This window comes from Trematomus bernacchii, unplaced genomic scaffold (genome assembly GCF_902827165.1).
Source record: "Trematomus bernacchii unplaced genomic scaffold, fTreBer1.1, whole genome shotgun sequence".
Taxonomy (NCBI): Eukaryota; Metazoa; Chordata; class Actinopteri; order Perciformes; family Nototheniidae; genus Trematomus; species Trematomus bernacchii.
This window is the reverse complement of record NW_022987668.1, coordinates 894,672-921,283: the sequence shown is the minus strand read 5'-3', so window position 1 is coordinate 921,283 and position 26,612 is coordinate 894,672. Positions and strand designations below refer to the sequence as shown.

General features: G+C 42.0%; 2 protein-coding genes across 2 annotated transcripts in view; both read left to right on the top strand.

The window, feature by feature from the left end:
• The window catches only part of ehbp1 (EH domain binding protein 1), a 155,468-nt gene extending 142,561 nt beyond the window's left edge, over positions 1 to 12,907 (top strand). The window contains exons 22-25 of the mRNA XM_034135961.1: positions 912 to 1,011; positions 3,312 to 3,385; positions 11,521 to 11,635; positions 11,884 to 12,907. Of these exons, the coding sequence (XP_033991852.1) occupies positions 912 to 1,011; positions 3,312 to 3,385; positions 11,521 to 11,635; positions 11,884 to 11,974 (380 nt within the window). The 3' untranslated portion in view covers positions 11,975 to 12,907. The remainder of the gene's footprint in view (positions 1 to 911; positions 1,012 to 3,311; positions 3,386 to 11,520; positions 11,636 to 11,883) is intronic.
• A 3,878-nt stretch (positions 12,908 to 16,785) lies between these two features.
• otx1 (orthodenticle homeobox 1) lies at positions 16,786 to 24,396 on the top strand. The gene is made up of 4 exons (XM_034135953.1): positions 16,786 to 17,057; positions 19,615 to 19,801; positions 20,588 to 20,739; positions 22,644 to 24,396. Exons 2-4 carry the CDS (start codon positions 19,708 to 19,710, stop codon positions 23,385 to 23,387), a joined length of 990 nt encoding a protein of 329 aa, XP_033991844.1. The 5' UTR covers positions 16,786 to 17,057; positions 19,615 to 19,707; the 3' UTR covers positions 23,388 to 24,396.
• Positions 24,397 to 26,612: the final 2,216 nt, after the last annotated feature.

Genomic DNA, 26,612 nt, shown 5'->3' with positions numbered 1-26,612 from the left:
TTGTACGCTGTGAGTGAGTTACAGCACAGAGCTTTAGCCCCAGGCGTGGGCTAGGCTTACATTAGCCATGCACCTGAGCTGCGTGTGGAACAGGTATTACACTAAGAGTCGGAGAGTTGCAGAGACGTGTTTTCTGAGGCCCGCTGAGTGATTGCTGGGATATGTATTGCCCTACAGTGAGAGGCTCCACTCTGTAAAGGCGCTCGACGGTAATCGCTGAGTTAATCCCGCCCGGTTGAAGCCGTATTGACGTTGTGAAGACGTGGTGTGAAGTATATGTGAATGTTTACACAAGGAACATAAGCGAGAAGTGTATTTACACACACACACATAAATAACTGGTGGACATAGTGACTCTGCAGTGAGTCGTTTATCTGCATCATCTCTTTCCTGTATGGGTTCGCATTAATGTTGTGTCTTAAAGTGACATATAATAACAGGAAATGACCGTCCATCCATCAGATAGGACTGCCACTAATAGACTGATCTGCTGGGAAATGTCAGAAATGAATGAAAAATGTCCATCCCAGTTTCACACATTTCAGTGGATGTCTTTTAACGTCTTGTTTTGTCTGTCGCAAATCGAAAATATTCACTTTAATATGATAAAAAGCAGGAACTCTCCACATTTAAGAATCTAAATCCAGCCTTTTTCTACAATTTGTGCATGAAATTCTCTTAATGATTAGTTGATTATCAAAACGTTTATTTGACCGTTCATCGACGACTCGCTGCAGCTCTACTTTCAGACTCCCTCTCTGTAACTGATGTTGTTGTACTCTATTTTAGCTTGATCTTTTAGCACCTGGCTTTATGGCTTCAACAGGGTGCAAGGAGGAATAAATATGAACAGCTTATAGACATGTACTTCTGTTTGGTAACCCTGCTTGTTTTTCTGTGTTTGTTTACAGGCAACAAACAAGAGGAGGAGGAGGCCATGATGCAGGAGTGGTTCATGTTGGTCAACAAGAAGAACGCCCTGATCCGACGCCAGAACCAGCTCTCTCTGCTGTGCGTATCTCTGACACTCACACACATATACCCACAATGCTTTGTTTTCAACTAGACCAGGGGCGTCCAAACTTTTTTTCACCGAGGGCCACATACAGAAAAATATATACGAAGGGCTGGGCCGCTCACTAGAGGTATACCGCCTCATAAGTTCAGTTATAAGTTAGCAAAATCAATCAAATGTAGGTACATGATGCTCGTGAGTGTTGGCAGCTCGCTCCCTTAACCCTTAGATGCCCGAGTGACTGGACCCTACACTCTTCCATAAGTGGGTCAAAAAGGACCCGTATTAGAATAATATGTGTTTTTATGCCATTTGTGTCATTTTGGTTAAGAAAAATCACTTGTATAATATTTAGTATTATATTTTGGTTCACACTAGAAATATTTTATATTAAATTTTTCACTATTTATAATTTTAGACATTTTTTTTACATTTTGAAAAAAACAGTTTTGAACATATTGATGCAAAGATCTCCGCTATTCTGAGACCCTCACAGTATTCCAGTCCCTTTTCAAAACTCATCTCTTCTCCTCTTGTCTACTCATAGCCCACCCCCCATCAATCCATGCCGGTTGATCAAGTTTGATAGTCCTATACCCCCCACCCTAATCTTCCCTTATATTGTAAAGCGATTTACCCTATAAAAATATAATGTATTATTATTATTATTATTATTATTATACTGACAGGTATCAGATCATGCTGTGTAAAACAATCTTCCTGAGAGGTGTCACGTGTGATGTAGTCTGTGTGGTCTACAGTGAATGTATTCCTGACAGCAACAGGTGATAAGAATCAAAGGTTCCCAGAGGATCCCATAGAAAATGCATGCGGGTCATTTTTCACCCACTTATGGAAGCTTGGGGTAGAAATACAAAAACTACAATTTCTTAAAATTAAAATGTAAAATTTGAATGGCATGATATCCAAAACATGTTTTTTGAGGAATAGCTGGAATATGAAATGATAAAAAAATGTAATTACAAAGATACTTCAAGAAAAACACCAAAAAGACCCACTTATGCATCTAAGGGTTAAGACAGAAGCCTCAGATTGATTATAATAAGAGGAAATATGAAGGGTGTATCTCAAGCTTTTTATGTAAATAAGTCATTGGGCTTTTTTCTTATCAACTTAGATATGTTAGAACCATAGACTGTATATATAAAGGTTAGAACATGTTAACAACTTTAATTTACTGAATTTATTTGAAAAGTGGTCTTATTAATAACACATGAATACTACTGTGTAATATATGTTTACATTTATATTTAAGTAGTACAATATAAGACAAGCACAAGTTTCATTTGTGTGCCATATTCCATTATACTTTTTGAATTTGCAGAGGGCCGATTCAAAATGATCCGCGGGCCGTAGTTTGGACACCCCTGAACTAGACCTTATTATTATTTTTTTATATATATATCTTTTCAAGAAGCATTAAGAACCTGGAAATATCGCACTTCCATTCAAGCATTACATGAAACTCGTTGAAGCTGTTCTCTCCACTCCATTCGCCCCCTCTGTCTATCCACTCATTGATTTACATGTGATATGAAATCAATAGAAATGTGGCGATCATCACTCCATCGCTAGTCTCTTTGTATGTGGTCAGCTGCGACAGGTGGACACACACACACACACACACACACACACACACACACACACACGCTGCCTTTTTCCTTCATTTGCAGCAGTCGGGATTTCAAAGTGTGCGGGTGGAGGAGAGATTGAAGTATTCATAATCACATTATATCGTGGGAAAGGCTTTTAAAGTGGCCAATTGACAGAAGGGCTGATTATTAGCCCTTTCTGTTCCCTGTGTGGAGGAGAGGAAGAGAAAAGGCGCCTGTGAAGGACAAATTCTATTAGGGGCCGAATAAGCTCATTTTTTAATATGGCTGAAAGAGGAAAGAATTTAATTTGTGCTGCACACACACACACACACACACACACCACATATACTCTCACACATATAGACCACACACACGCATGGCATGTCTAGAAACACATTTATTCCATTGTTTTTTAATGCATTTCCACCCCCTTTCTTCCCTGTTTCTCTTTACATTACCTTTCCTTTCCTCACACACACTCACCCAGGGCTGTGTGAGTGTGTGTATCAGTTATGTGCAGTAGATTAATGCGAAGCCGGAGAAGGTTCAGGAGAGTAGCTGAATCGATGTTTATTGCAGGTTTCTTTAAGCGCTTAATGATTTAGTCATTAACATATTGATGAACTTAGTTTTTTTTCCCACCACTCTCACACCGTCTCTCTCTTTCTAACTTGCCACAGGGAGAAAGAGCACGATCTGGAGAGGCGCTTCGAACTGCTGAACAGAGAGCTGAGAGCCATGCTGGCCATCGAGGGTACGATACACACACACACACACACACACACTCACACATATTCTGGTCTGGAGGTGTCAGGCAGGAGAGAATCGTCACCTCTCTGTTTTACCGACAACATTTTACCTGCTGTATATTTTAAGCTCCTACATGTGTGTCATTACATTCATTTGTACAACTCAACACTTCCACCTTAATAAATAATGTATTATTACTGATTTAGATTAAACGACTGGCCATCAAACTGTCAAGGAGTCCCTTTTCACAGCTTCTGATCAGGTTGTTTTCGCTAACAAACAACTGAAGACAGACAGTTGATTTTTCATTTCCTGGCGATCCATGTTTCTCCACTGGTGTGCTTTGTTTTCCATGAAGCCTTCACTGAGAGCCTACAGCAGGATGATTTGAATTCTGCGCCGGCTCCTTGATGAGGATTAAGATGCGAGCTTTCCAGGGATTTCACTCCCTGATACTTGATCAATGCTATCTGTTTCCAAGCTAGACCCCGACTAGCCGATGCCTGATTTGAAATCCAGCCACAGCCACATGGAGAGAGAGAGAGAGAGAGTGTTTGCGTGTGAGGTTAAAAAAACAACAGATGCGGTTATATTATTGAAAGCTTGTTAACTATAGCGCAGCCAGAGAAGCAGCCATTGTGTCGTATCAAAGTTGTCGTGGGGCCAGGGAAGTTTAATCCCCTTCGACTGCGTGCTCTTTGGCAAAATGAACCTTTTGCCAATCAATGCTAATTGATTTTGCCATTCGACATTGACCACCGCCAACCCCTCCCCCCCCCCCCTTTCTCCTCACAGCCTTCGGACACCCATTGTAATTTCACCGGGCACCTGATAAGCTGCGTGGTCCATAATAAATCAATTGTAATTAGCAAGACAGGAGGTGGTCCAGGCAGGAGGGGAGGGGGGGAGGGGGAGGGGGGGGGGTTATACAGATGGAGCCACGCTGGATTTCTTCTGTTTCCACACAAACACATTTACTTATTTATGAGCTACAGCGTGCTCCAGTCAAATGGGATGTTTATAGTTTCTCTGGTTCATAAGCCATAGGTGTCTCAAGCAATGGGTGTTCTGTCACTGTGTGTGTGGGTGTGTGTGTGTGTGTGGGTGTGGGGGTGTGGGTGTGTGTCTTGTTTGTTTTTTATTTTACTGATCTGAAGTGTGTGTGCAACGCAGTTTTGTCTTCAGAATCAGAACCAAGTTTATTGCCAGGTACCTTTACACATATAGGAATTTGCTTTGGTGTATGGTGATGCAAACATCAATAAGTTGTAAGAGAAGGTCAAAAAATATAACGATTATAAAAAGAAAGTATTTCAAAATATATATTTAGCATTAAAAAAGAATAATGCATCACATTTACAATGAATATATGACAAACTCTTTTAGTGCGTCTCAATATTTCCTGGTGCACATAACGTGTGTGTGTGTGTGTGTGTGTGTGTGTGTGTGTGTGTGTGTGTGTGTGTGTGTGTGTGTGTGTGTGTGTGTGTGTGTGTGTGTGTGTGTGTGTGTGTGTGTGTGTGTGTGTGTGTGTGTGTGTGTGTGTGTGTGTGTGTGTGTGTGTGTGTGTGTGTGTGTGTGTGTGTGTGTGTGTGTGTGTGTGTGTGTGAGCGGAGATAGTGTGTGAGGTGGTGTGTGTCGTGTCACGGCGCTCCTCTCTGCCTTCATGTGGACTTGTTGGATTTGCAGCTGACTAACTTATCAGCCGGCCTTATTTTCCTCCCTAAGGGAAGCACTTAACATTCACAGGCTCTTCCTTTCTGTAGCGGCCACAGATAGTTCTGAGCTGCTGGGGAGAGGTGTGTGTGTGTGTGATGGATAGAGAGGATCTGTTGGTCTGTTGACATCTCACAGGTGTGTTCCTGTGTCCACCTATGTGTCTGTTTTTTTTATATGTGTGACCGTGTGTGTGTGTGTGTGTGTTCGCCGCCCATCTCCCCAGCTCTTATTTGGTGCTTGGGCAGGTCCATTGAGCGATGGTCGGGTGTGCGAGTAATTGCTGATTTGGTTGGCCAGTCGATGACACAGAGAGAGAGAGATGGACTGTGAGTCAGAGCAGAGGAGGAAAAAACACACATCACTGAGATAGACCTGACACACACACACACACACACACACACACACCTGCTGAGAAAAGTATATACCTGCATTGACACACACACACCACTCTCCCTCTATCTCCTCCTCTCAGTCGCCCCACATAGTTACATGTTGGACCTCAGACTGCATCACACACAGCTCCGGGTCAATGTGAGCTACAGCTAACTGCTAACAATGCTAACAGTATCTCTCTGTGACGATTGGTAGACAAAAGTTGAGGTTATCAGCTGCAGCAGATGTGGATCATTAAATCAAAAATGAAATCTTAAAGGGACAGTTCCACCCCAAATCAAGAATACATATTATTCCTCTTACATGTTATGCTTTTTATGAATCAAGATTGATTTGGTAGAGATGTCTGCCTTCTCTGAATATACAACAACAAGATGGCACTTACATAGTCAAGATCATCCACAGACCTATGTAGCACTTATACAAGTGTGTACATTAGTGTCGATATTCCTATTTAAGTAAGAAGACATCCGGTTATGTTTTATCTTAGTTTGCTTTCTCTGCCCAGTCTCCGTTTTGAGACATCGTAACTGAGAAAAATAAAAAGTTAGACTCGTGACGTTTCTCTCTGTATTGCTGACTGGAGCGGCATGACACTCAGACATGAGAGGAGGAGAGGAAGAAAGAGCAAGTGCTTTGAGGTGGAAAGAGGAGTCAGGAGGAGAGGGAAATCAACTCTGAAGCTCAAGAACAAATTCTTCAAAAGTTTCCTTAGATATTTTTACTTAGAAGATCTTAACAGTCGTTTTTGGTGTTGTGATAAAACACATCTCAAACACCTGTAGACGTCTCCGAGAGGGAAAGGTATCATCTTACATTTATTGCTGTATAACATTTTGTTATTACTAGATGGCAACAAAAGTTTTCACAGTTTGTTTAAATGTGCAGCAGTTGCAGACGGTGGAGTTGTTGTTGTTGTTGTTGTTTATGAGTGTGTTCTGTGATATCCCCCCCCCCCTCCTCCCCTTGGTGAGATGCCAGGTAGGAAATGCCATCTGTAGCCACACTCTCATCTCCCGACACAAAATTGATCCACTATGCCCTCTTACCGATTCACACCTATGTCTACACACACACACACACACACACACACACACACACACACACACACACACACACACACACACATACACGCACACACATACACACACACACACAACACTGTGTCTTGGCTCCCTTTCGTGGGGCCTCTATGCATATGTGTTTGTGAGTGTGTGTGTGTGTGTGTGTGTGTGAGAATGTGTGCATGTTTTAAAGTGGACGCCCTCTCGCCATCTAAAAGGGATTTATGCATAGCCGGGTCCCAGAGTTTTTCCTGTTACGGTTTGATATGATAAGCTTTTTTATATGTTTAAAATCAATATGTAATCCTATGCAGGAGCTTATCCCTCTCCACACCCCCGACACACACCCGACACACACAAACACACACACACACACACTTCCCATTTGTAAATCTATTTGGGCTTTGTAACACATCGGGCGCGCTGCAGATTGATTAGGTGCACGGTGCAATCCTATCACATGGGCGACTTTTGATGATGTTGCCAACTCTTTCAGCGCTGCTAGTTGACTGGAACTGGCGATAACAAGAAGCAAGTCGGACTGCACTTTCTGGGGGAAATTTAGGAAAATAACATCTAGTTTTTAATTTAGTTCACTGAGCTTGTTTGTGCTGGTTCACTCAGGTGATACGAAAACTGGAGATAACGTTTTTAAATGGTCATAAAGAATAAGTATTTCCCTTACTGTGGTGAAGCTAACGTGGAATTTGATGCTGGTTATTGTAGCTGGGACAGATGCTTATTGTTTTAGATTCATGCTTCAGTTTCTGCATCGTATGGATCTGCGTGTGTCTGAAGAGGTTACACGTAGTTCTCCTGCTCGTTCAGTGTGTCCTCAAGTTGTTTGTGTCAGTTTTTAAGAGCTTTACTGTCTCATAACGTTTTGAAATGATTCTGTTTTGGAGAATAGAAGTTGGGTAACCATGACTTTAAGTTGTTGACTGTTACCTTTAGTGTCCTGAAGTCAAACAACAAAGCTGGAGGTATTATATAGCTTATGAGGTATTAAGTACCTAACAAAGCATCAGTGTGTCTCTCAAGGCTTTCTAACTTTGTCAGTGCCTCTCCAGAACTCATTGTCTATCACTGAAGACACACAGGTTTGGAATCAGGTGACATGTATTTACAGCTGAGCAGTGCCGGTCATTTGTTATGGACTGTTTTCAGTTGTAGAATTAAAGACATTTGGTGCACTAGTGAGTGTTCCAGGGTGACCGCGGGGTCTTAAAAAGTATTAAAAGTTGATCAATCAATTTAGTGAAAATGAAGGCTATTAAAAAGTATTAAAGGGCATTTCCCAAGGTATTACATTTTGTAGCTTGTTTTCAATAAGTATATAAATTGTCCAAAGAGGTTGTATTCTACAGTCTGCCTGAATGTAATCATTGCGTAGGTGTGTAGTGTGATTCTGTGTAGTTTATTTATGGCATCCCGTTGGATTTGACGTCATCTGAACAGGACATCGCACGCTCACTGCTTGATAGCGCGCGAAGGTCCGTTTACGCCGGTTGTTAAACAACATCGTTATGGGGAAATGCAAGTCTGCGTCCAAATGGTTGGAAGATAAGGAGGAAGGACAATCAATACTGTATATAGTCAATGTGAGGTAAAGTGTGTAACAATGTAACCGGTTAAAACTCCAAGTGGCGATGAGGTCTTAAAATGTATGGAAAGGGTCTTAAAAAAGGTCTTAAAAGGTCTTACATTTGACTTCAGGATTCCTGCATATACCCTGTGTTTACACCAAGCCCTAACAGTGTGTATTCAGTGTTTACAGCAATGAAACATCTCACTCAGCAGAGAGACTTATTGATCATTGTTTCTCAACAATGGAGCTCTATGCCACAGAGGAATACAAAAAACAGACAAACTTGTTAGTGGGATGAACTCATTCTTGGACTTTGTACACAATACAAAGTCTTATTGCGAGTTAAGTAATCATTTGGTTGGTTCTTGGTTACATCGCATTTAATCAATAATTAAATCGTATGTTTTGAGCGTGTTTGTGACGTAACAGAGAACAACATCTCCTGCTTGCTGCTGAAATAGTTTGTATTTACCTCCCTTTCCCTCCTCCTCTCTCCTCTCTCGTCTCTCCTCTCTCCTCTCTCCTCTCTCCTCTCTCCTCTCTCCTCTCTCGTCTCTCCTCTCTCCTCTGGTGACACTTTTTGTCTCTTGACTCCACTTGGACTTTGGCCAAAACCAGCTTTTGGAGGCCTTTTACCCCAAAAAACACGAGGTAGAGAGACGAAGGAATGAAAGGGAATACGTTTGTAAACGTCCAAAGACACTTCAGATCGATTTCTCTCCACATATCAATCCGTGGATCAAATCCCTCGCCGTCACATCGTGGTTCTGCGAGAGGCGGATGTGAGACGCTCTCTCCTCGCTGGGAGAGAAGCCGTCTTTGGACCAGTTTCTGCTCTCTTGAATAAATTTAGCGTGGCAGAGCGGGGGGGGGGGGGGGTTCATGGGGATTTGAACCAGCGCATTCTTGTGAGCCTTGTGCAGACTCACATGGTTACCGTTGGCGAGGGTTATCTGAATACACACCCACCATGTGAGCTACACACACACACACACACTCTCTCTCTATATCTCTCTGTCTCTCTCTCTCTCTCTCTCTCTCTCTCTGATGGGGGAGGCGGGGCTTAGGTGGGGGGGGGGGGGTCTCTGAGTGGCTGCAGGGTGTTTTGTTTGTTCCTGGGTGTCTGGTTACCCAGCATGCCCTGCTCTGTGTTGCCTGGCCACGTCTCTCATCGGCTCTCCTTATTGTTTACCTTCCTAATGAGGGGGGCGGGACTCTGAGACATGTGATTGACAGCAGAGTGCTTGCCCCCCTATAACCCCCTCCCCACACACACACACACACACACACACACACACCCTTCGACCAGGACTTTGGCTTTCTGGCTGAGATGTGCTCTGAAGGAGAAGGAAGGCCGGATTAAGAGGAAATACTTTTTTTTTTTTTTTTACATACCTCTCTCTGTTTTTGTGGGATGTTTTTTTTTTGTATTAACCCTCCTCCTGTGGGCCGGGCTAGCAGAAAGAGAGGATTGTGGGAAAGTGTGTGCAGTTATGGCGGATATGGATACACACACATTCCTGATGACTCGTTTGCTTCTCTTTCTGACACAATTTGATTTCATTTCAAAGTGACTTCAAAGAAAAGGAAACACTCTTCAGATCCGGGCTGTACATATTTGGCAGTTATTATGGAGTATTTGTCGACTCCCCCACAAAGAGTGAGAGAGTCAATTTGCTTTCTTGAGAAGAAGAGAAAAAGACCAAAGGAGGGAAAGAGAGAGAGAAAGGAGTGCAGAGAGACAAATATTGGGACTGTGTTCATTTCGCTCTGTGGTCGACTTCAAAGAGACGAGCGGCCAATGAAGAGAGAGCAGACCTTTCAGGACAAACACACTGCGCCCAGCGTGACTCACACACACACACTACACACTCACACACACTCACACACACACACACACACACACACACACACTCACACTCACACTCACACTCACACACACACACTCACACACACTCACACTCACACACTCACACTCACACTCACACACACACACACTCACACACACTCACACACCACACACACACACACACCACACTCACACTCAACACACTCACCATCACACTCACAACACACACACCACACACACTCACACTCACACTCACACTCACACTCACACTCACACTCACACTCACACTCACACACACACACGCACAGTCTGACTGCCGCAATTTGACTCAATGAGAGGGGGGGGATATTTATTTTTAATAAAGCCACACTTATTTTGGGAGTGACATTTTACAACTCTCCTTTATTCTGGAATCAATAGCTGGTTAAATATTGATAGAGCGGTGAAGCCTCGCACGTTTCAGCCGTTTGATTTCTCTCTGGGATGGAGAGGATTTCTTTTTCTTTTTTTTAGCATAAAAGGAGAGAGGGGATGTTTGAGGGGAGACGTTCTCACGCTGAGGAGGAGCTTTCCTTCAGCCCACGGAGATGTTTCTGAATCTGAACGTGACTCAGATGGATTTAAAATGATGCTAGACGTCATTTTGTTTCCTTTCATTTGTGTAAAAGTGGCCATGTTGTTGTTTAAATCGTACAAAAAGGAGGTCAACAAACCGCTCGTTGTGCTCGTATCATTCTTTAAGCTCTGATCAGTGGTAGGGGTGAGGAGGGGGTGCTGCCTCGGTGAATGTGGAGCCAAGGGCGCCAGGCGGATATTTGAGCCCCGGGGGAGAGAGAGCTCTCCTGTGGGCCTCCCCCCCCCCCTCCAGGGAGAGGCTGAGGGATTTGGATCGGGGTCCCACCTGCACCCTGTGGGGCCCCTTCCTGCACAAACCCTGGAGAACCGAGCCAGGGGCCTCACCTGTTTGTTTGTTTATTCAGAGGAACAGACTGGGGGTATTTATTTACATGTTTCTCTGGAAGATTTCTGAAGACTCAAAGAAACAATTTAGAATCTGAAATGAAGCAAAACCAGAAACTGAATTTCACTCAATCTTTATCAGAGATCATTTCACTAGATAAGTCAAAAAATAGACCCAAAACTGTTTCAAACGATATTACTGGATTGAATTATTCTAAAGACTTAATACAAGCAGCATGTTCCTGAGGGACTCTTCATATATCTGTGTGTTCACCATGCGGCAGATTAACATGACAATATCCTTCAAGTGTGTTTGCTCGGGTCAACACATCGTAACTGTGCACACACACACACACAACCTGATGGAGTGTGTGTACATGGAGCTGGTCATCTCCACACAGTCCAATAGGAAGATGGACGTTCTGAGTGTAGTCCTTCAGAGTTTTGATGAAGAGCTGAAACAAGTGAAGCTGTGTAGATGTTTCACCTTCATCTCAAACTGTCCGGATCAGTCCCAAACCTCACGTTATCCATGTTTGAAGGAGTGTTCTCTGGTGTTGTTGCAGACTGGCAGAAGACGGAGGCTCAGAAGAGGCGAGAGCAGCTGCTGCTGGACGAGCTGGTCATCCTGGTCAACAAACGGGACGCGCTGGTGCGGGACCTGGACGCCCAGGAGAAACAGTAAGTTACCCACAATCCTCAGCACTGCACACAGAACAGTCTAAAATATGAATAGAAATACTTTCTTTGGCGAGTGTCCTGGAGAGCATTGACGAAGTGAAAACACGGTGCGGAAGTATAGCACACCTGTATGGGCGGGGTCCAGTGTGTGTGTGTGTGTCTATATTTGTGTGTGTGTGCCATCCACCTGCTCCTCCTCCCCGATTCCCCTACGCCACATCTGACCTTTTGACCTTTGCCCTCCGCAGGGCCGAGGAGGAGGACGAGCACCTGGAGAGAACGCTGGAGCAGAACAAAGGAAAGATGGCCAAGAAAGAGGAGAAGTGTGTGCTTCAATGATTGTCCTTTCAGAAAGAAACACAACCAATAAATGTAGCCGATAAAAGAAATGTATCATGATTATAATTATGAATAATAATATTATTGGATAGTGACTTTCCTAGATATTTCTATCAGTTATTGGACGTGGTTGTTGTTTTGTTATCCGCAGAGAGCGACTGCGATGCCTTTGCACCAACTTTATACTGACTCCCACTTATATATACACACCATGTTTTTCATTTTAATTCTCCTTTTCTTTACCGAGAGGTACTTGTTTGTAATATATGTGAGAGGAGCCCTGTGTATTTGCATGTGGTGACGCAGCAGCACAGCCTCGAATGTGGAGCAGTTTGAGGTACAGCACAACGGGGTTTGACGTGGGGAATTATCTTTTGTTTTCATCGTGTTGGACTTTTAAAAAGGAAAAAAAAAATATCAGTCTTTTTCAAGCTACTTGACTGTATCTTTTTATCATTTCATTTTAGAGTTTTTACTTGTAAAATATCTTCAGAAATCATGCATTAACTTTCCTATTGCTTTTTTTTTTAATTGTCTTGGCTTGAAAGCAGTTTACCAAAAGAGAGATCATGTTTTAAAAAAAAAAATGGAAAAAAAATATCATGTTGTATATTTTTCATCACTGCTCCGACCAATCGCATCCGACATGTTTCGTCTGGATTCATGCAGTCATAAACAAAAAAATATATATATTATTTATTGCCGTTTTGTCATTGTGAGCTGCTTGTAAGTGGATACCATCACGTTTCATGTGCATTTTGCTCAACAACTTTTTTTTGGTTTGTATTTATTGTATTCTGAAGAAGAGAGATATGCTCCACGTGCATCACTTAGAGCTCCATCTGGTGCACGTGTCCAACTGTTATCTGTTTATTTATTCCAGTGTCATAACCCAAGTCTTCAATAATAAAGTCCTTATGATTTCATACTCCACAGACGTGTGTGGTGCATTTATTCCTGCAGGTTTTTTAAAGTTACAAGCATTTGGACACCGTTTGATAATTGTTTTGTTAATATTTGTAACACTTTTGGGGGGATTTAAAGACTGTTTTCTTATTGTAAAATTGCTCACACACTTCTAAAACTCACTTTTCCTTTTTACCTCCACATAATCCAGACTATACTCCTAATTTGTCCTCTTTCTTCCCAAAAACGTATTGAAATGCACGCACTGAAGTGGCCCTCACTGCCTCCTCGCGAGCTGCGTGCTTATTATTCTGCTCTGTTCAATTCCCCTGCGACCTGTGCGTGTTTATAAATTAAAATTGGCGTTTGGGTTTTTGTTTGAGGTCGGTGCTGAGCAGGTTCCTCCGAGGAAGATTAGAGGAATCACTTTGTACCGAGCAGATGTTTTTTTTATTCCCCCTCCCCCCCCCTCTCGCTCTTTCTCTCCGGGCCGATTTCAGCGCGCTGCAGACGGGGGGCAGAGCTGGAGAGGCTCGGTCATCCAGGATGGAGAGGGGGGATAGAAACTGAAGAATTAGCAATATTAACATTTAGATGTGAAAAAAATCATATTTTACCACATGAAATGTACATTTTTGCCGTGCATTTTCATTGTAAATGGTGTCAAAATAAAATAAAATGTGAAATGTCCCTGCAGTAAAAGGTCTGCTGGGTCCCTGCAGGCAGCCTCACATCTCGGATGAAAGCAGGGAAATAGGTTGTGACAGCGGACGTCCTCCCCGGCCTTTCTAATGCCTCCAAAATTAATTTGCTGATTCGTTTCTTCTCTGCTTGGGACCGACTGTACGCGCACTTTACGCACCGCACGTCCCCCGAGGCGCTTTGTTTTACTTTGTATTATAAACGCGTTTATCACAGGGGTCTGTAATCTGCAGAATAAAAGCAAAGAGCCAACACGGTGAAGGAGGTTTTACACGGTGCAGTGTGTGTGAGAGTAAGAGTGTGTGTGCAGGAACCATTTAAAATGTATTATACCTTATTTTTACATCGATCGTAAATAATTTAAATTATATTGTTTTTAAAGCAATTTAATTTTGTAATTCTTCATGCGTAAAACTTCACTTAAACTCTTGAATTTGACTTAAGTTTTGAGATGTATTCCTCTTAATATCAGTATTAAATTCACTTAAATCCATGTTTAATGAAAAGTGCATTTATTACAAAATAAAAACAAAACATTTCAGGTAACAAATCCAATATTTTAACATTTGACAAGGATTCTCTGGAATAAAAAGAATAGCATATCCGTCTTACCTCCGCAGCATCTCCCTGGTGCCTTTACTGTTCCTGTTGAAGCAGAATCTGTAGAAACACTTGCAGTCAGTTTCCCATTTTTCAGCATTTAGACGCTGCGTAAAAGCGCGCGGATCCTCTCTCTGTGCCGAGGATCCTCCAGCTGAATGGATTATTTTCTCCTGAGCTTTGAAGTCTCCTGGCTTCACCTCACAGGTGCTCAGCTCGGCCTTTTGCTTATACTTCCTTTCCCAGCCGCCTTTCTAAAAAGAGGTCCTCACCTGAGGGATCCGGGTCTCCGCGCGGCGCCGGAGCTCCTCTGTGTTTTTATGCATCACGGTTTTAATAATAAGCACCGACACACACCATCCCCGCAGATCCCCGTTTCTTCCAATCCTGCTGCCGGCTGAAGGGACACAACTTTTCCCCCTCCTCTTCCTCGCCGCCTAATCCGAGGCTTTACCAGCTCAGCATTAAGAAAATTCAACTGCAATTTGGGATTAGACAAAATACTCTTATTACAAAAGGTTGGTGATAACTTGATACTTGTTCAGGGGTTTATCTCGGGGTCTTACTCACATCGAGAGAAAAAAAAACAAGAAATGTGTGTAGGGGAAATGTCAGAATAACCCGAGTCTTTTGTTGTGAGGGCCATATTTGTTGAATGGCCTTTTTGCATAATTTAACGGAGCCTGTGTGTGTGTGTGTGTGTGTGTGTGTGTGTGTGTGTGTGTGTGTGTGTGTGTGTGTGTGTGTGTGTGTGTGTGTGTGTGTGTGTGTGTGTGTGTGTGTGTGTGTGTGTGTGTGTGTGTGTGGTGTGTGTGTGTGTGTGTGTGTGTGTGTGTGTGTGTGTGTGTGTGTGTGTGTGTGGGGGAAGGGGGAAAGGGGGGGGCTGCTGTTCTCTCAGGCCCTCTGACTGCTCGGACTTCAGATGTGGGAATAAAAAAGGTGCGTAAAAAGTGTTTGACCTCCGGGGAGCAGCCAGGCAGCACAAACAGAAATCAATTAACACCAAAAAACGTCACATTTTCTCTCTCTTTACTTTCCTGTTATCACCTCATTCATACATTTGACCACACACTCCCTGTCCCCATGAGTCTGATTTTAACCTTTGGTTCGTCATCTGTGCGTAAAAACATGGATAGACTTTATGTAGGCTACATTCAAGATGCGTTTTGGTGCGTTCAGGCTCCCTTTTCCTGCACTTGCATCCCTACAGGCCTCCACACATCTGATGTCTAAGTTTCTCTGTCAAAGCTCTCATCGATGACTTTTAAAGCCACTTTGATACTCCTCCACACACACACGCACACCACACCACCACAATCACACACACACACGTAAAATGTCCATGGCCTGCAGCTTCTCTCGCCTCTGGAACATTAGCTCTCTTTCAGCTCAGGCCTCATTTCCAGAAGTTTTTTTTGCAGAGATTCACAAAGAGCCTGCATCCCCCACGACGACCCTCTCTGACAAAAACAGAAGGCATGACGAACATTCTGTTTGTTTTGAGGTAAATCACATTAAAAAAAAAAAACTCCATGTAAAGTGCAGGGGGTGATTCAGTGACCCGCAAGTGTTTTCTTCTTCTGCGGAATTTTTCTTTTCACTCCGCAGTGAGTTTGGAGGTCTATCCCTATTAAACTGTACGACCCTAACCAGCCTCAAATGTAATTCTAAATGGGATTAGACCTCATTAATATTCATGAGCTCTGCTGTGTGGGTGGAGAAGAAGAGAAGGGAAGGAGAGAGAGAGAGGAGAGAGAAGAGAGAGAGAGAGAGAGAAGAGAGAGAGAGAGAGAGAGAGAGAGAGAGAGAGAGAGGAGGGGGAGTCCTCACAATAAAATCAAAATGGATAAATGTAACTTCTATCCTTCTTTTTTCCTTAATTTCTCACATTTTGGAGCGACGAAATATCATCACAGAGGAATTAACGGTACAAAATAATAAAAGCTTTATTATAAAGCTGCTTAGGCTTCCCGGCCTTTCAGGAAATGTTAGTGCATGTTTATAAACTAAAAGACAGCTTTCTGACAAACTAAATAACCTCTCAAACATTTTAAGCCTCCACATAATGAAAAGGTGATTTTCATTATCTTGAAATAATCGTAGGCTATAGTTTACATTTTTGATTTAATCTAAATACAGAGTGTTTTGTTTTTGTGAAAAAGACACGCCACTTTAGGCATGGTGCAATTCAAAGAGACACCAACACCATGCAGGTTATTTAGAAGAAACGGGTTTTAAATGGAGGAAAGGTCCGCGGAATTCGTTTTTTAAGTGCTTTCAGTTGCTCTTTTAAGTAAACTGTTAAATCAATAACAAATCTGTATAAATCTCCTTCTCGTCAGCAGCTCTCTGTGTTTCTCCTGCAGGCCTCAGAAACATTTCCATCTTTTCACAAACCTCTGCTCTGGTCTTGGGACCCGGACACGGAGGCGGGGAAAGTGGGAGGGGCCTCCCGCGGTGGCCTCTGCGCTGATTGGCTGCCCAAGCTGTCCGTCACCCAGAAGCTGCTCGCTGATTGGCTGAGGGAGGCGGATCCGCAGGTGTCCTCCGCTCATAGAGGCGCGGGGCGGAGAGAAGGTGATCAATCTCAATTTCGTCTCCATTAGAAACAAGAAAATCACCTAACACTCTGACAGACAGCGACAAGCCCCCTGAAAGCAAATGAGTCTGATTTATTTGGCTGCAAAAACACCCGGAAACGCGTGCTGATATTTCTGCGTGTTTTTCTGCGTGATGCTGCCCGGTTCCGCGCGCTGTTGTTTGTTTTTCAGCGAGACTGTTTGAGTTCGTCAGACTTCCTCCTGCTGGATAATTTTACTGCTGCTCGCGTCTGGTGGCCCGGGAGCTCGGGAGAAGGGAAGAGGAGAAAAACAAGGTAACGTTTGTTCACTTTTCACTCATTAAATGCGCATTATCTGCAGTTTTTACGCATTTAGCCTAAACTCCAAACAACACAACTCTGCGTCAGAAACAGAAGCAGCTGAAGTGTTAAAGCGACACACACAAAAGTCACTTTTTGAAACATTTAGGAGATTTAAAGTGTGACATGTGAGGTGAATTGTTTCAATTTGCACCGGCTCACGTTTTATGTGATTATTGTATTTATTTAGCCGAGATATCAATCAGTCTGCACCGGGGAGCACTCCGACCTGAACTGGATCAATTGAGTCAACTTCCTCCGGAGTAGATAATTTTCATATTTCTATTCCAGTTCACTTTTATTGGAGAGCAATTGGCCATTAAAGCGTTTGAAGCACTTAGTAGATAATTGGAGAGGCGTGTTTTGGTTTTTGTTAATTTATTTTGCTGATAAGAGCCCTTCTGAAACGCTTCTCCCCGGAGGTCTAATCTAAATTCTAATTGAGTTCATTTGCACCGAGATCTCGCCTTTCTCTCCCCGGCCTGCCAGGGCTCAAATACGGTTAAAAAGCCTCTGCAATACACGGTCAGTCAGTCAGGAACTCATTGTTAGAATATCTCACTAATTTAATTGACACGATTTAAACTTCAGGGCGTATTTTTGGGGTAGAAAATTCTTCACTTAGGAGGTACAAATCTAACTTTAAGATCAGCTTTTAAATAATAGATGTCACGCTTAACAAGGGTTATCAGTGTTTCCTGGATGTAAATGTAATGTTAAATGATTTAGTGCAGAAAGATAAACATGTTTGTTTTCTGCAGCCGGTTGGGATGTGTTGTATTCCCTAAATCTTAATTCACTGAGAAACAAATCACCAAAAAGCCTTTAGACTATAATCAAACAGCCTGCAGTGTAACACAACCACGGAAAGGATACAAATAGTTGTGCTTTACGGAATTATATGATATAACAATTGGTATTTTACTCTGATGAAAAACAAGAAGTAAAGAAATAATTTGACTTTTTTTCAATTAGGTTTTGTTCCTTTACCTGAGCGTTCAAATATATAAAGTCAATTTATTGTAGAAACTATTAGAAAGGACAAATCAGATCTTCCTCTTGAAAGTAAATAATATAAATTGAGTTTTATTTTGTGGATTTATTTCCTGTTAATGCAGATCATTTCAGCCGAGCTCTGGGGATCCACAGGAGTCTCTTTTAGGTCGAAATGTTCACAAAGTATACAAACAGAATCACTGAGTACAAAAACACTTTAGCTGTGATTTTATAGATTATCAAACAGCATCCATAATCCATCTTTTATATGCGTGTGTGTGTGTAAGTGCAGGCCTTCACACTCACACACACATTTCACTCAGGACGCTACGAGTTTTTAGGAAAGGCTTTATTTTACCATCAACATCATTTGAACATAGCGGTTTTTGTTTTTTTAAACGTAGCCTATCTTTACAAATTAAAACAGTTATTTGTGTTTGAATAAATAAGTACTATTTGAGAAGAGAAGGCTATAGAAAGTCCCATTTTATAAAAAAAACAAAACATTTATAATAAAATGCACAAACAATAATCTGCAGGTAGGTCGTGGGGCCATTAAAATATGGAAATAACTTGGACAAATAAACACACATTTAAAGAAAGTATTTTTAGAAACGCAACGATTATTGTCAGACTTTTAGGATCATTGTTGGAAATAACAATGCATCTGGTTTCATTCCATTTTTATCAAATCATTCAACGCGTCCAGTAAAAGTTAAAAAGTCTGTAAAGCTTATATATTGTTGTTTGGTTAATAAAACCTCAGATGTTGTGTTTTATTTCCCTCCGCTGGAGTCTCAGTATCGGAGCCGTTTGACCCCGGTTATCCCCCAACACAAATCCAATATTCCTGAAGGGATTTAAAGAGCTGCTAAATGATCAGTTTATCCTCCAATAATTCATGCTTACATCCCACTGCAACTAAATAACAACTAAAGGAACATTAGGAAGTATTATAATGATGCGTCTTTTAATTCTTAATGTTAGGTTTTAAAATGGAGTGAAGCTTCATCCGCTGAGTGATAAAAATACGCAACAAAAGTAGCCTATAAAGTATCTCCTTAATATTTCCTGTGCATTTTGGATACAATTGGTCTTTTTTCCTCAAAATAAAAAAATACTGCAGCACCTGCATGTGCACTCTGCAGGCTATGTATTCCCCCTGTAAGTAACTGTGTGGAAAAGCCAATAAGTGAGATCGGCCCCCTGTCCCGTCAAGCTGCAGCATAATAACAATACGCAACAAAGGCGTTAGTTTATGATGAAAAGAAAGAGCTTTTCCTTCATATTTCCTGTGCATTTTGGATGAAATTGAGCTACCTTTCTCGTCACTAAATGACATTACCTCTTGTGTGCAGTTGCTTGGATCGGCCCCCTGTCCCGTCAAGCTGCAGCATAATAACAATACGCAACAAAGGCGTTCGTTTATGATGTTCTTCCTTAATATTTCCTGTGCATTTTGGATTAGATTGAGATACTTTTATCGGCACTAAATGACATTACCTCCTGTGTGCAGTTTCTTGGATCGGTCCCCTGCCCCGTCAAGCTGCAGCATCGGGGGAAACCGAACCACTGGCCGGAGCTGGGTGGAGCAGTGACCGCCTGTAACATGATGTCCTACCTCAAACAGCCCCCCTACGGCGTCAACGGCCTGGGGCTCAGCGGCGCCATGGACCTGCTGCACCCCTCCGTGGGCTACCCATGTAGGAGAGACACACACACTCACACACTAACACACACTTTTTAAGATGAATGCACCAGCCGTCATGAAGGAAAAAAATCCGGAGTATTTAACATGCATGTACCCTGTTTGGCTGCAGAAATCATGAAGAACATTCACTACAATTTAAAATGCAGGCAGTGTAGCTGATCATAAAGAAAACATTTCCATATATTTTATGAAAGCACTGACTCCTGTATCATGAAGAAAACATTATTTAGAACGTATTTACTTTATTTTTAAGGCAATACAGGTGTTTTTGAATGGTGGTCAAAATAATAATAATATTGCATAAGACAATTTGAGTTCAAACCAAACTTATTTGACCAGTTTAAGTAAAACTAGCTTGATTTTAGCATTATAAAGCAAATTATAAGTGACTGTTTTTGTATCCTTTGTATAGGCATTTAGTTAAATACTGATTCTCTTTATCAATTGAAAAATAAAGATAGGTAAATTATCTTTATTTCTCCACAGTAAAAGGCCTGACTTTGTTTTAGTTAAATATCTCATAGGGACAGCGTGATGTTAGCAACATGCTAATTTACATCCGTTGTTCCGGGGCAGTTAGGCCCAACAAACAGAAAGCCTACAAGTCAAAACAATACCTACAATACACCAGTAAAGAAGACAAAATACGTTATAGGCTAATACATGTCAAGTTAGTGATCTAAATAACATTTTTAATTTTTAATTGTGAAGAAAAATGTTCTCTGTGAGAGGTCGTTGTAGCCTATTTACGTTTCTCCGGTGCGTGTTTGTTCTGCAGCGACTCCCAGGAAGCAGCGCAGGGAGCGGACCACCTTCACCCGCACTCAGCTCGACATCCTGGAGTCTCTGTTCGGGAAGACCCGGTACCCGGACATCTTCATGCGGGAGGAGGTCGCCCTGAAGATCAACCTGCCGGAGTCCAGAGTCCAGGTAAACAACGAAGCACCTCCGTGTGTTCAGTTAAACTGTGGAAACGTCCCGAAAACACACACCTAACTTCGGAGACTAACTTCTGCAGTAAACTGTGTTATTTGCTAACGTTGTTTTATTTTAATACAACGACACTTTATTATCATAACACTGAATTAGAGTGCCATTTAAAATATTAAAGACGTGATATCAGCTACTTTAAATGCCTGTCAATTTCAAACAGTTTCAACTAACGTTTTAAACTGCTTACGTTTTAAACTGACACTGAGCCAACTTTTTTTTGGCTAGTTTGTGCACTTGTTAGCCAACTAAAACGTAATTTATAACTTATTTACGTGGGATAATTAATAGCTATGTCTTTCCTTTTCACTCTTTGAGAGGAGACATTTATCAAAACAGTGATTTAAATGTCCCTTATTTTGTCGAAGTACACTATTACCGATCATATTTGTGTTAAGCTAATTAGCAGTTAACCTAATGTTAGCTAACTAACGTTTTGACTTGCTGGCTAAAATTAGCCTTCCGTGTCTAATATCACTGACAAATCCGATTAGGAGCAAAGTCTTAACAGTATTTATAGCAGTAAATAAAACTAGAACCCTACTTTATTGTGCAGTTTAACATGAGGGTTATAAAAGAAACATATCAGTAAAATAATTGGAGGATTTCAGACTTGGTGGCTCATAAATTCAGTGATTTAAGCCCCTTTTTTAAAGAGGATAATAATTGATCGATTGTTGTGAAGTAATGACTGAAATTACATATACATACTGTAGACTGTTTTTTGTTTTTTTTAAATGTGTTACCTTGGAAGTAACTATAACGTGTTAGTAGTGTATGGAGATAGTTGCATTCAAGTGTTTATTAAACAATCTTTTCCCACCTATTTTATGTTAACTCCCCTCAACTATTTGATCACTTTATTTGATGAAGGGCTCAAACAGATACAACTGTATGTAAACAAAACTGCATTCCAGATTATTATTTTCTATCTGAATCGGTCATTGTTATTTGATGCAGGCTAACTGAAGGTTATGTCATTTGATATGAAATAAGGGATCTATACTGAAGAGGTGAGGAGTATGCCAACAAAAACTCCACAAACAACTCACTGTTGTACTGCGATGTTGAACAAATACTGCTCTTGAAAAGGCATTAGGGGGAAACCAAGGCAGGCCTCTCTCACACGCACAATTTGAGTTATTCTCAGAATGTGTGTGTGAAACAAAATGCTCTACATGATCCTACCCTCTCCGTGCTCTAGAGTTACCCTACTGTGTGGTGAAACCCAATAGCCTGTTATCTTAGAGCCGTCTACCAGGTATGAAATTAGACCCCTGGCTGGTCCGAGCCAAGGGGCCTGGGTGGAAATGAACCTTGATGGCTAATAACCCTCAATTTTCCTCCATAATGTACTCCCAGCATGGCCTGGCTGGGAGTATGTTTTTTTTATAACCTTCCTGTTGTATTCAGGTCAAATTTGACTTGTTTTTTAATATTTCTGTTGTGATTTTATCTCATTGCAACAACAACAACATGGATGGTTTCATACAACGTTCTTCATTTAAATGTAAAGCATCAGGTGCATTATGGGCTGTCATTGTTTAAAAAAAAAATATATATATATATAACAGAGTCCTTCTTCAACTATGACCAGGCTTTAAAACATTTGATTTAATTTAGTGTAAATTAGTTCCTTTTGACCATAAAATGCCAAAGAGAGAAGTAATACTTGTGGCAATGAGTTGGAATAAGTTGGTTTTAAATGTGTAACCCAGATTCAGGTATAAACAATCAAACCAGGACAAAAAATGAACAGTTAAGGGGAAGACAACACAAAGGTTAATGAAACGCTGAGGTTGTTTGTGTGCGTGTCTTGTTACTAACTCCTGGCTGTTCTGTAGGTGTGGTTCAAGAACCGGAGGGCCAAGTGTCGCCAGCAGGCGCAGAGTGGCAACAGTGCAAAGGCCCGGCCTCCTAAGAAGAAGTCGTCTCCGGCCCGGGAGAGCACCGGCTCGGAGAGCAGCGGGCAGTTCACTCCGCCGGCCGTCTCCAGCACCGGCTCGTCCTCGTCCTCTTCCTCCTCCACCAATCACACGGGCCCTGCGGCGCTCAGCAGCACCTCTACCTCCATCAGCACCGTCTCCTCCATCTGGAGCCCCGCCATCTCCCCCGGAAATGCTACGGCTCCTGCGGTGGCCCCGATCCCCGAGCCCGGACCCCCGTCTAACGCCTCCTGTATGCAGCGTTCGATGTCAGGCTCCGCCGCCGCTGCCACCTCCTACCCCATGTCCTACAACCAGACGCCGGGGTACGGGCAGGGCTACCCCACCCCGTCCAGCTCTTACTTCAGCGGGGTGGATTGTGGCTCCTACCTGGCCCCCATGCACTCCCACCACCACCCCCACCAGCTCAGCCCCATGACGGCCTCCTCCATGTCCGGCCACCCGCACCACCACATCAGCCAGTCGTCGGGGCACCACCACCACCACCACCAGGCGTACGGAGGCTCCGGCCTGGCCTTCAACTCCTCCGACTGCCTGGATTACAAAGAGCAGACTGCAGCCTCCTCGTGGAAGCTCAACTTTAACACCACAGACTGCTTGGACTACAAAGACCAGGCCTCCTGGAGGTTCCAAGTCTTGTGATCGGGCTTTTTTTTTTTCCTTCCTCCTCCTGCTTGTCAGCTTCTTTTATTTTCCAGATTAGCATATTGCTTGTTTTCAAAAGACAAAAAGAGTTTATGAACCATAAGATAGCAGCAATCGGACTTTGTTTTACCCTCGACGTCTTTTTAAAAACTAAACAAATTGAAGAGAAACAGTCCCTGGAATGCTGAGGAGAGCAAACATCAGGAGCAGTTTCCTGACGATGAAGAATGGGTTTTTGAAAGACGCTGATTCTTGGATGACCTTATGAAACTGTTTTTGAAAACTACAAAAAAAGTAATTTCAACCAAACTCCTTTGACCACCAGCTCTCTGGATGGGAGGAATATTTCCCCCTGGACAGGAACTCGCCCTCTTTACCTCCCAATCAAATCCTGTAAAGTTTTTATTTCTGAAATTTGTTATTTTAGGATGACAGAGATTTTTAGTCAGCTACATCGTGGAGCTGAAATATGTAAATATGTATTTGGGTCAGTTACAGTGACCATGTTTAGTTGGTGTTTTTTTTTCCGAATTTGAAATTGTTTATTACCACTTTGGGAGAAAAAAAAGATTAAAAAAAACCCTGTATGTAAATCTTTCCAAATATTCCAAAGAGAACAAATTGGCCATAAGGTTCAGCTTTTATATCCTACGTTGTTTTACTCAAAAAAAAAAATGTTTTGGCAATTTGAAATGTCTCGGGAGGGGGGGGGGGGGGGGGGGGGATACAACTCTAAAATATAGATGCAGTTTGTTTTCCGGATATTATTATTCTAACCTCTCTACATTTTCAAACCAGACCTCCTCTCTTGGGCATTGTCGTGATATATTGGACATGTTTGAACCGCAGCACTTGGCTTGAAATTGGAGTCAGAGCATTTTTATTTTTGGAGAGGAAAATGTGGATTTATTAGCTCCAAAATGACAGTAAGATGTTGAATGTATCTTTAAGGCGAACCACCCTTACATACATGTTCATCCAATAAAGATCCGTTAAGTCATATTTATTAGTGGCTTCTGTCTCAGTGTGATTCCCAACAGGGAGTCAACATCTTATTTTAGATGCATGTTCACCAGCAAATTACAAACTCAATATTCCTGTTTTCTCTCATTTGAATTAGTCACACTTTTATTTAAAAGCTTGTTGAATTCCTCCCCCCTTAATCATAACGGGGGTAAATGCAAATTAGTCCATGATTAATACAAGCCGTGAACGCGTGTACAGGCCCCACATTTCCATTTTAGAGAGCAGCCAGTTGTAATCCTCTGTGTCTCTGAGTTAAATTGAAACACTAACATCTTCACATCGCTTTAGGGGAGAGTAAAGTGTCCATTTTTTTTGAAACTGCAGCGTTAAAAAGCCCCTAAATATCGAGGCGTAATTGAATGCATCTCTGTAATGGCGTGATAATTACTCTGTTGGTTTCTCCAAAATAACCTGGAGGAATTGCACTGCCTCTGATGCGGTAATTACGTAGGTGGGGCCAGGTTAGGGGGTCAGATGTGTGTGTGCGCGTGTGTGCGTGTGTGTGTGTGTGTAGTGCTTGCAGACATTATAAAAGAAGAGGGGAGGGAGTAAATTACTCGTCAGTTCACTGGCAAGGTTGTTTTTAGACGAGATGTTTCTCTGAAGCAGTGAAGGCCGCACAGAGCAGAGGAGGGGTGGGGGAGAAACAGATTAATGCAAATTAATTGCCCCAATAAAAACAACCGACCTTGTGCAAAGAAATTACTCCCCCCAACAAAAAAGAGCAGGTGGTGAGGGGTTTAATTAAGACTAAGACAAGGTTTTCTTAATATCTCGAATAAGAATTTAAACTGAGATATTTAGTGTCCTGTTATGTTATAATGAGAGCTGTGTGCAAACATTTTCACCAAAAGTTAGTCTGATTTGATTCGTCTATAAAATGTTTAAGTGAAACATTACTAGCCATCATAATCTCGGTTTAAAAAACTATAATATAAACTATTTTAATGGAAAATGATTATTCTAAAAAATACTGGAGTCAATTTCATGTCGATGGATAATCCATTAATCAACGAAATGTGTTCAGTTTCTGTTATAATTTGACAGGGAGTCAAAGGACCAGAAAACAAACATTTATCGATCTTTCTCGCCTTTTACTTGTTCGATATTAAGTAGCATAGTTGGCTTTTCCAGGCTTTAAAACAGTGCTTTATTATTCCTTTAAAACATGGCAGAAAGTTGAGGAACCAAAAGATGATCGACACGATTCGAAAAAATAGATTAACGTGACATATATCGTTTTTTTTGTCCGAGTTTTGGTCCCAAATGTGCTTCATCCAAATAAAACAATGCTAGGAAGGAAAGTAATCGGTGATGATGAGGATGATATATTTTATTAAATTGTCGGAAGCCAAAAACGTTGGAGCCGCTGTCCTGGCTGCCATCGATAATCCCTCCCATGAACCTGATCAGATTATCGGCCTGCTGGGTGCATATTGCCGGCCTCTCTGTGCAGAGCCTGTTTCAGCTGCAGCCCTCCTCTCTTTCTCCCCCTTTCTCTCCCTCTTTATGTAAATGAAGCTCGCAGCAGCTGAATAAATATCTACAGACCGGGACATTAAACGTGTTTGCGCCAAGACGTAAACAGCGCAGCGAGAGTCCACGAACAGCGGAGGATTTGTTCGGATTTGCATCAAACAAACATTTTGAGACCACATCTTGTGGGATTGTTTAAGGAGGGGGAAAAGAGTGAGTGTGTGTGAGAGTGAGAAATTGTGTGTGTGTATGTGTGAGAGAGAGAGAGAGAGTGGTAGAGCAGCTACAGGTCTCAGCTGCTCACCTTCAAACAGAAACAAAGCGGTGGAAGCGTTTCTGACAAAAGAAGACAGATCCGATATTTAATGTTTCCTCTGAGGATGTGAAGCTGCCTGCAGCCAACACATGCTGCAGGAAATGTCGCTTTTAGGACATAGATTATATAATTAAATGCCTAAAAGAAAGTAGAAAACCCATTATTGACATGTTCTTCCTGAATTTGGAGATACTGTGGAGATAAGAGCGAATAAATGGCCCAAAATACGCAGATTCAATCCAGCACTCTGCTCTATTGTGACTTTGCTAAAGGAGATTTATTTTTAAATGGAAACGTGTTATTGTAGATAAATAAGACAACATGTAATTTTATCAGGTTTTTACGTGTAAACCAAATGTGTTGTTTAACTAGAGGAAGACATCAGGTAACACAAATAGTTTTCA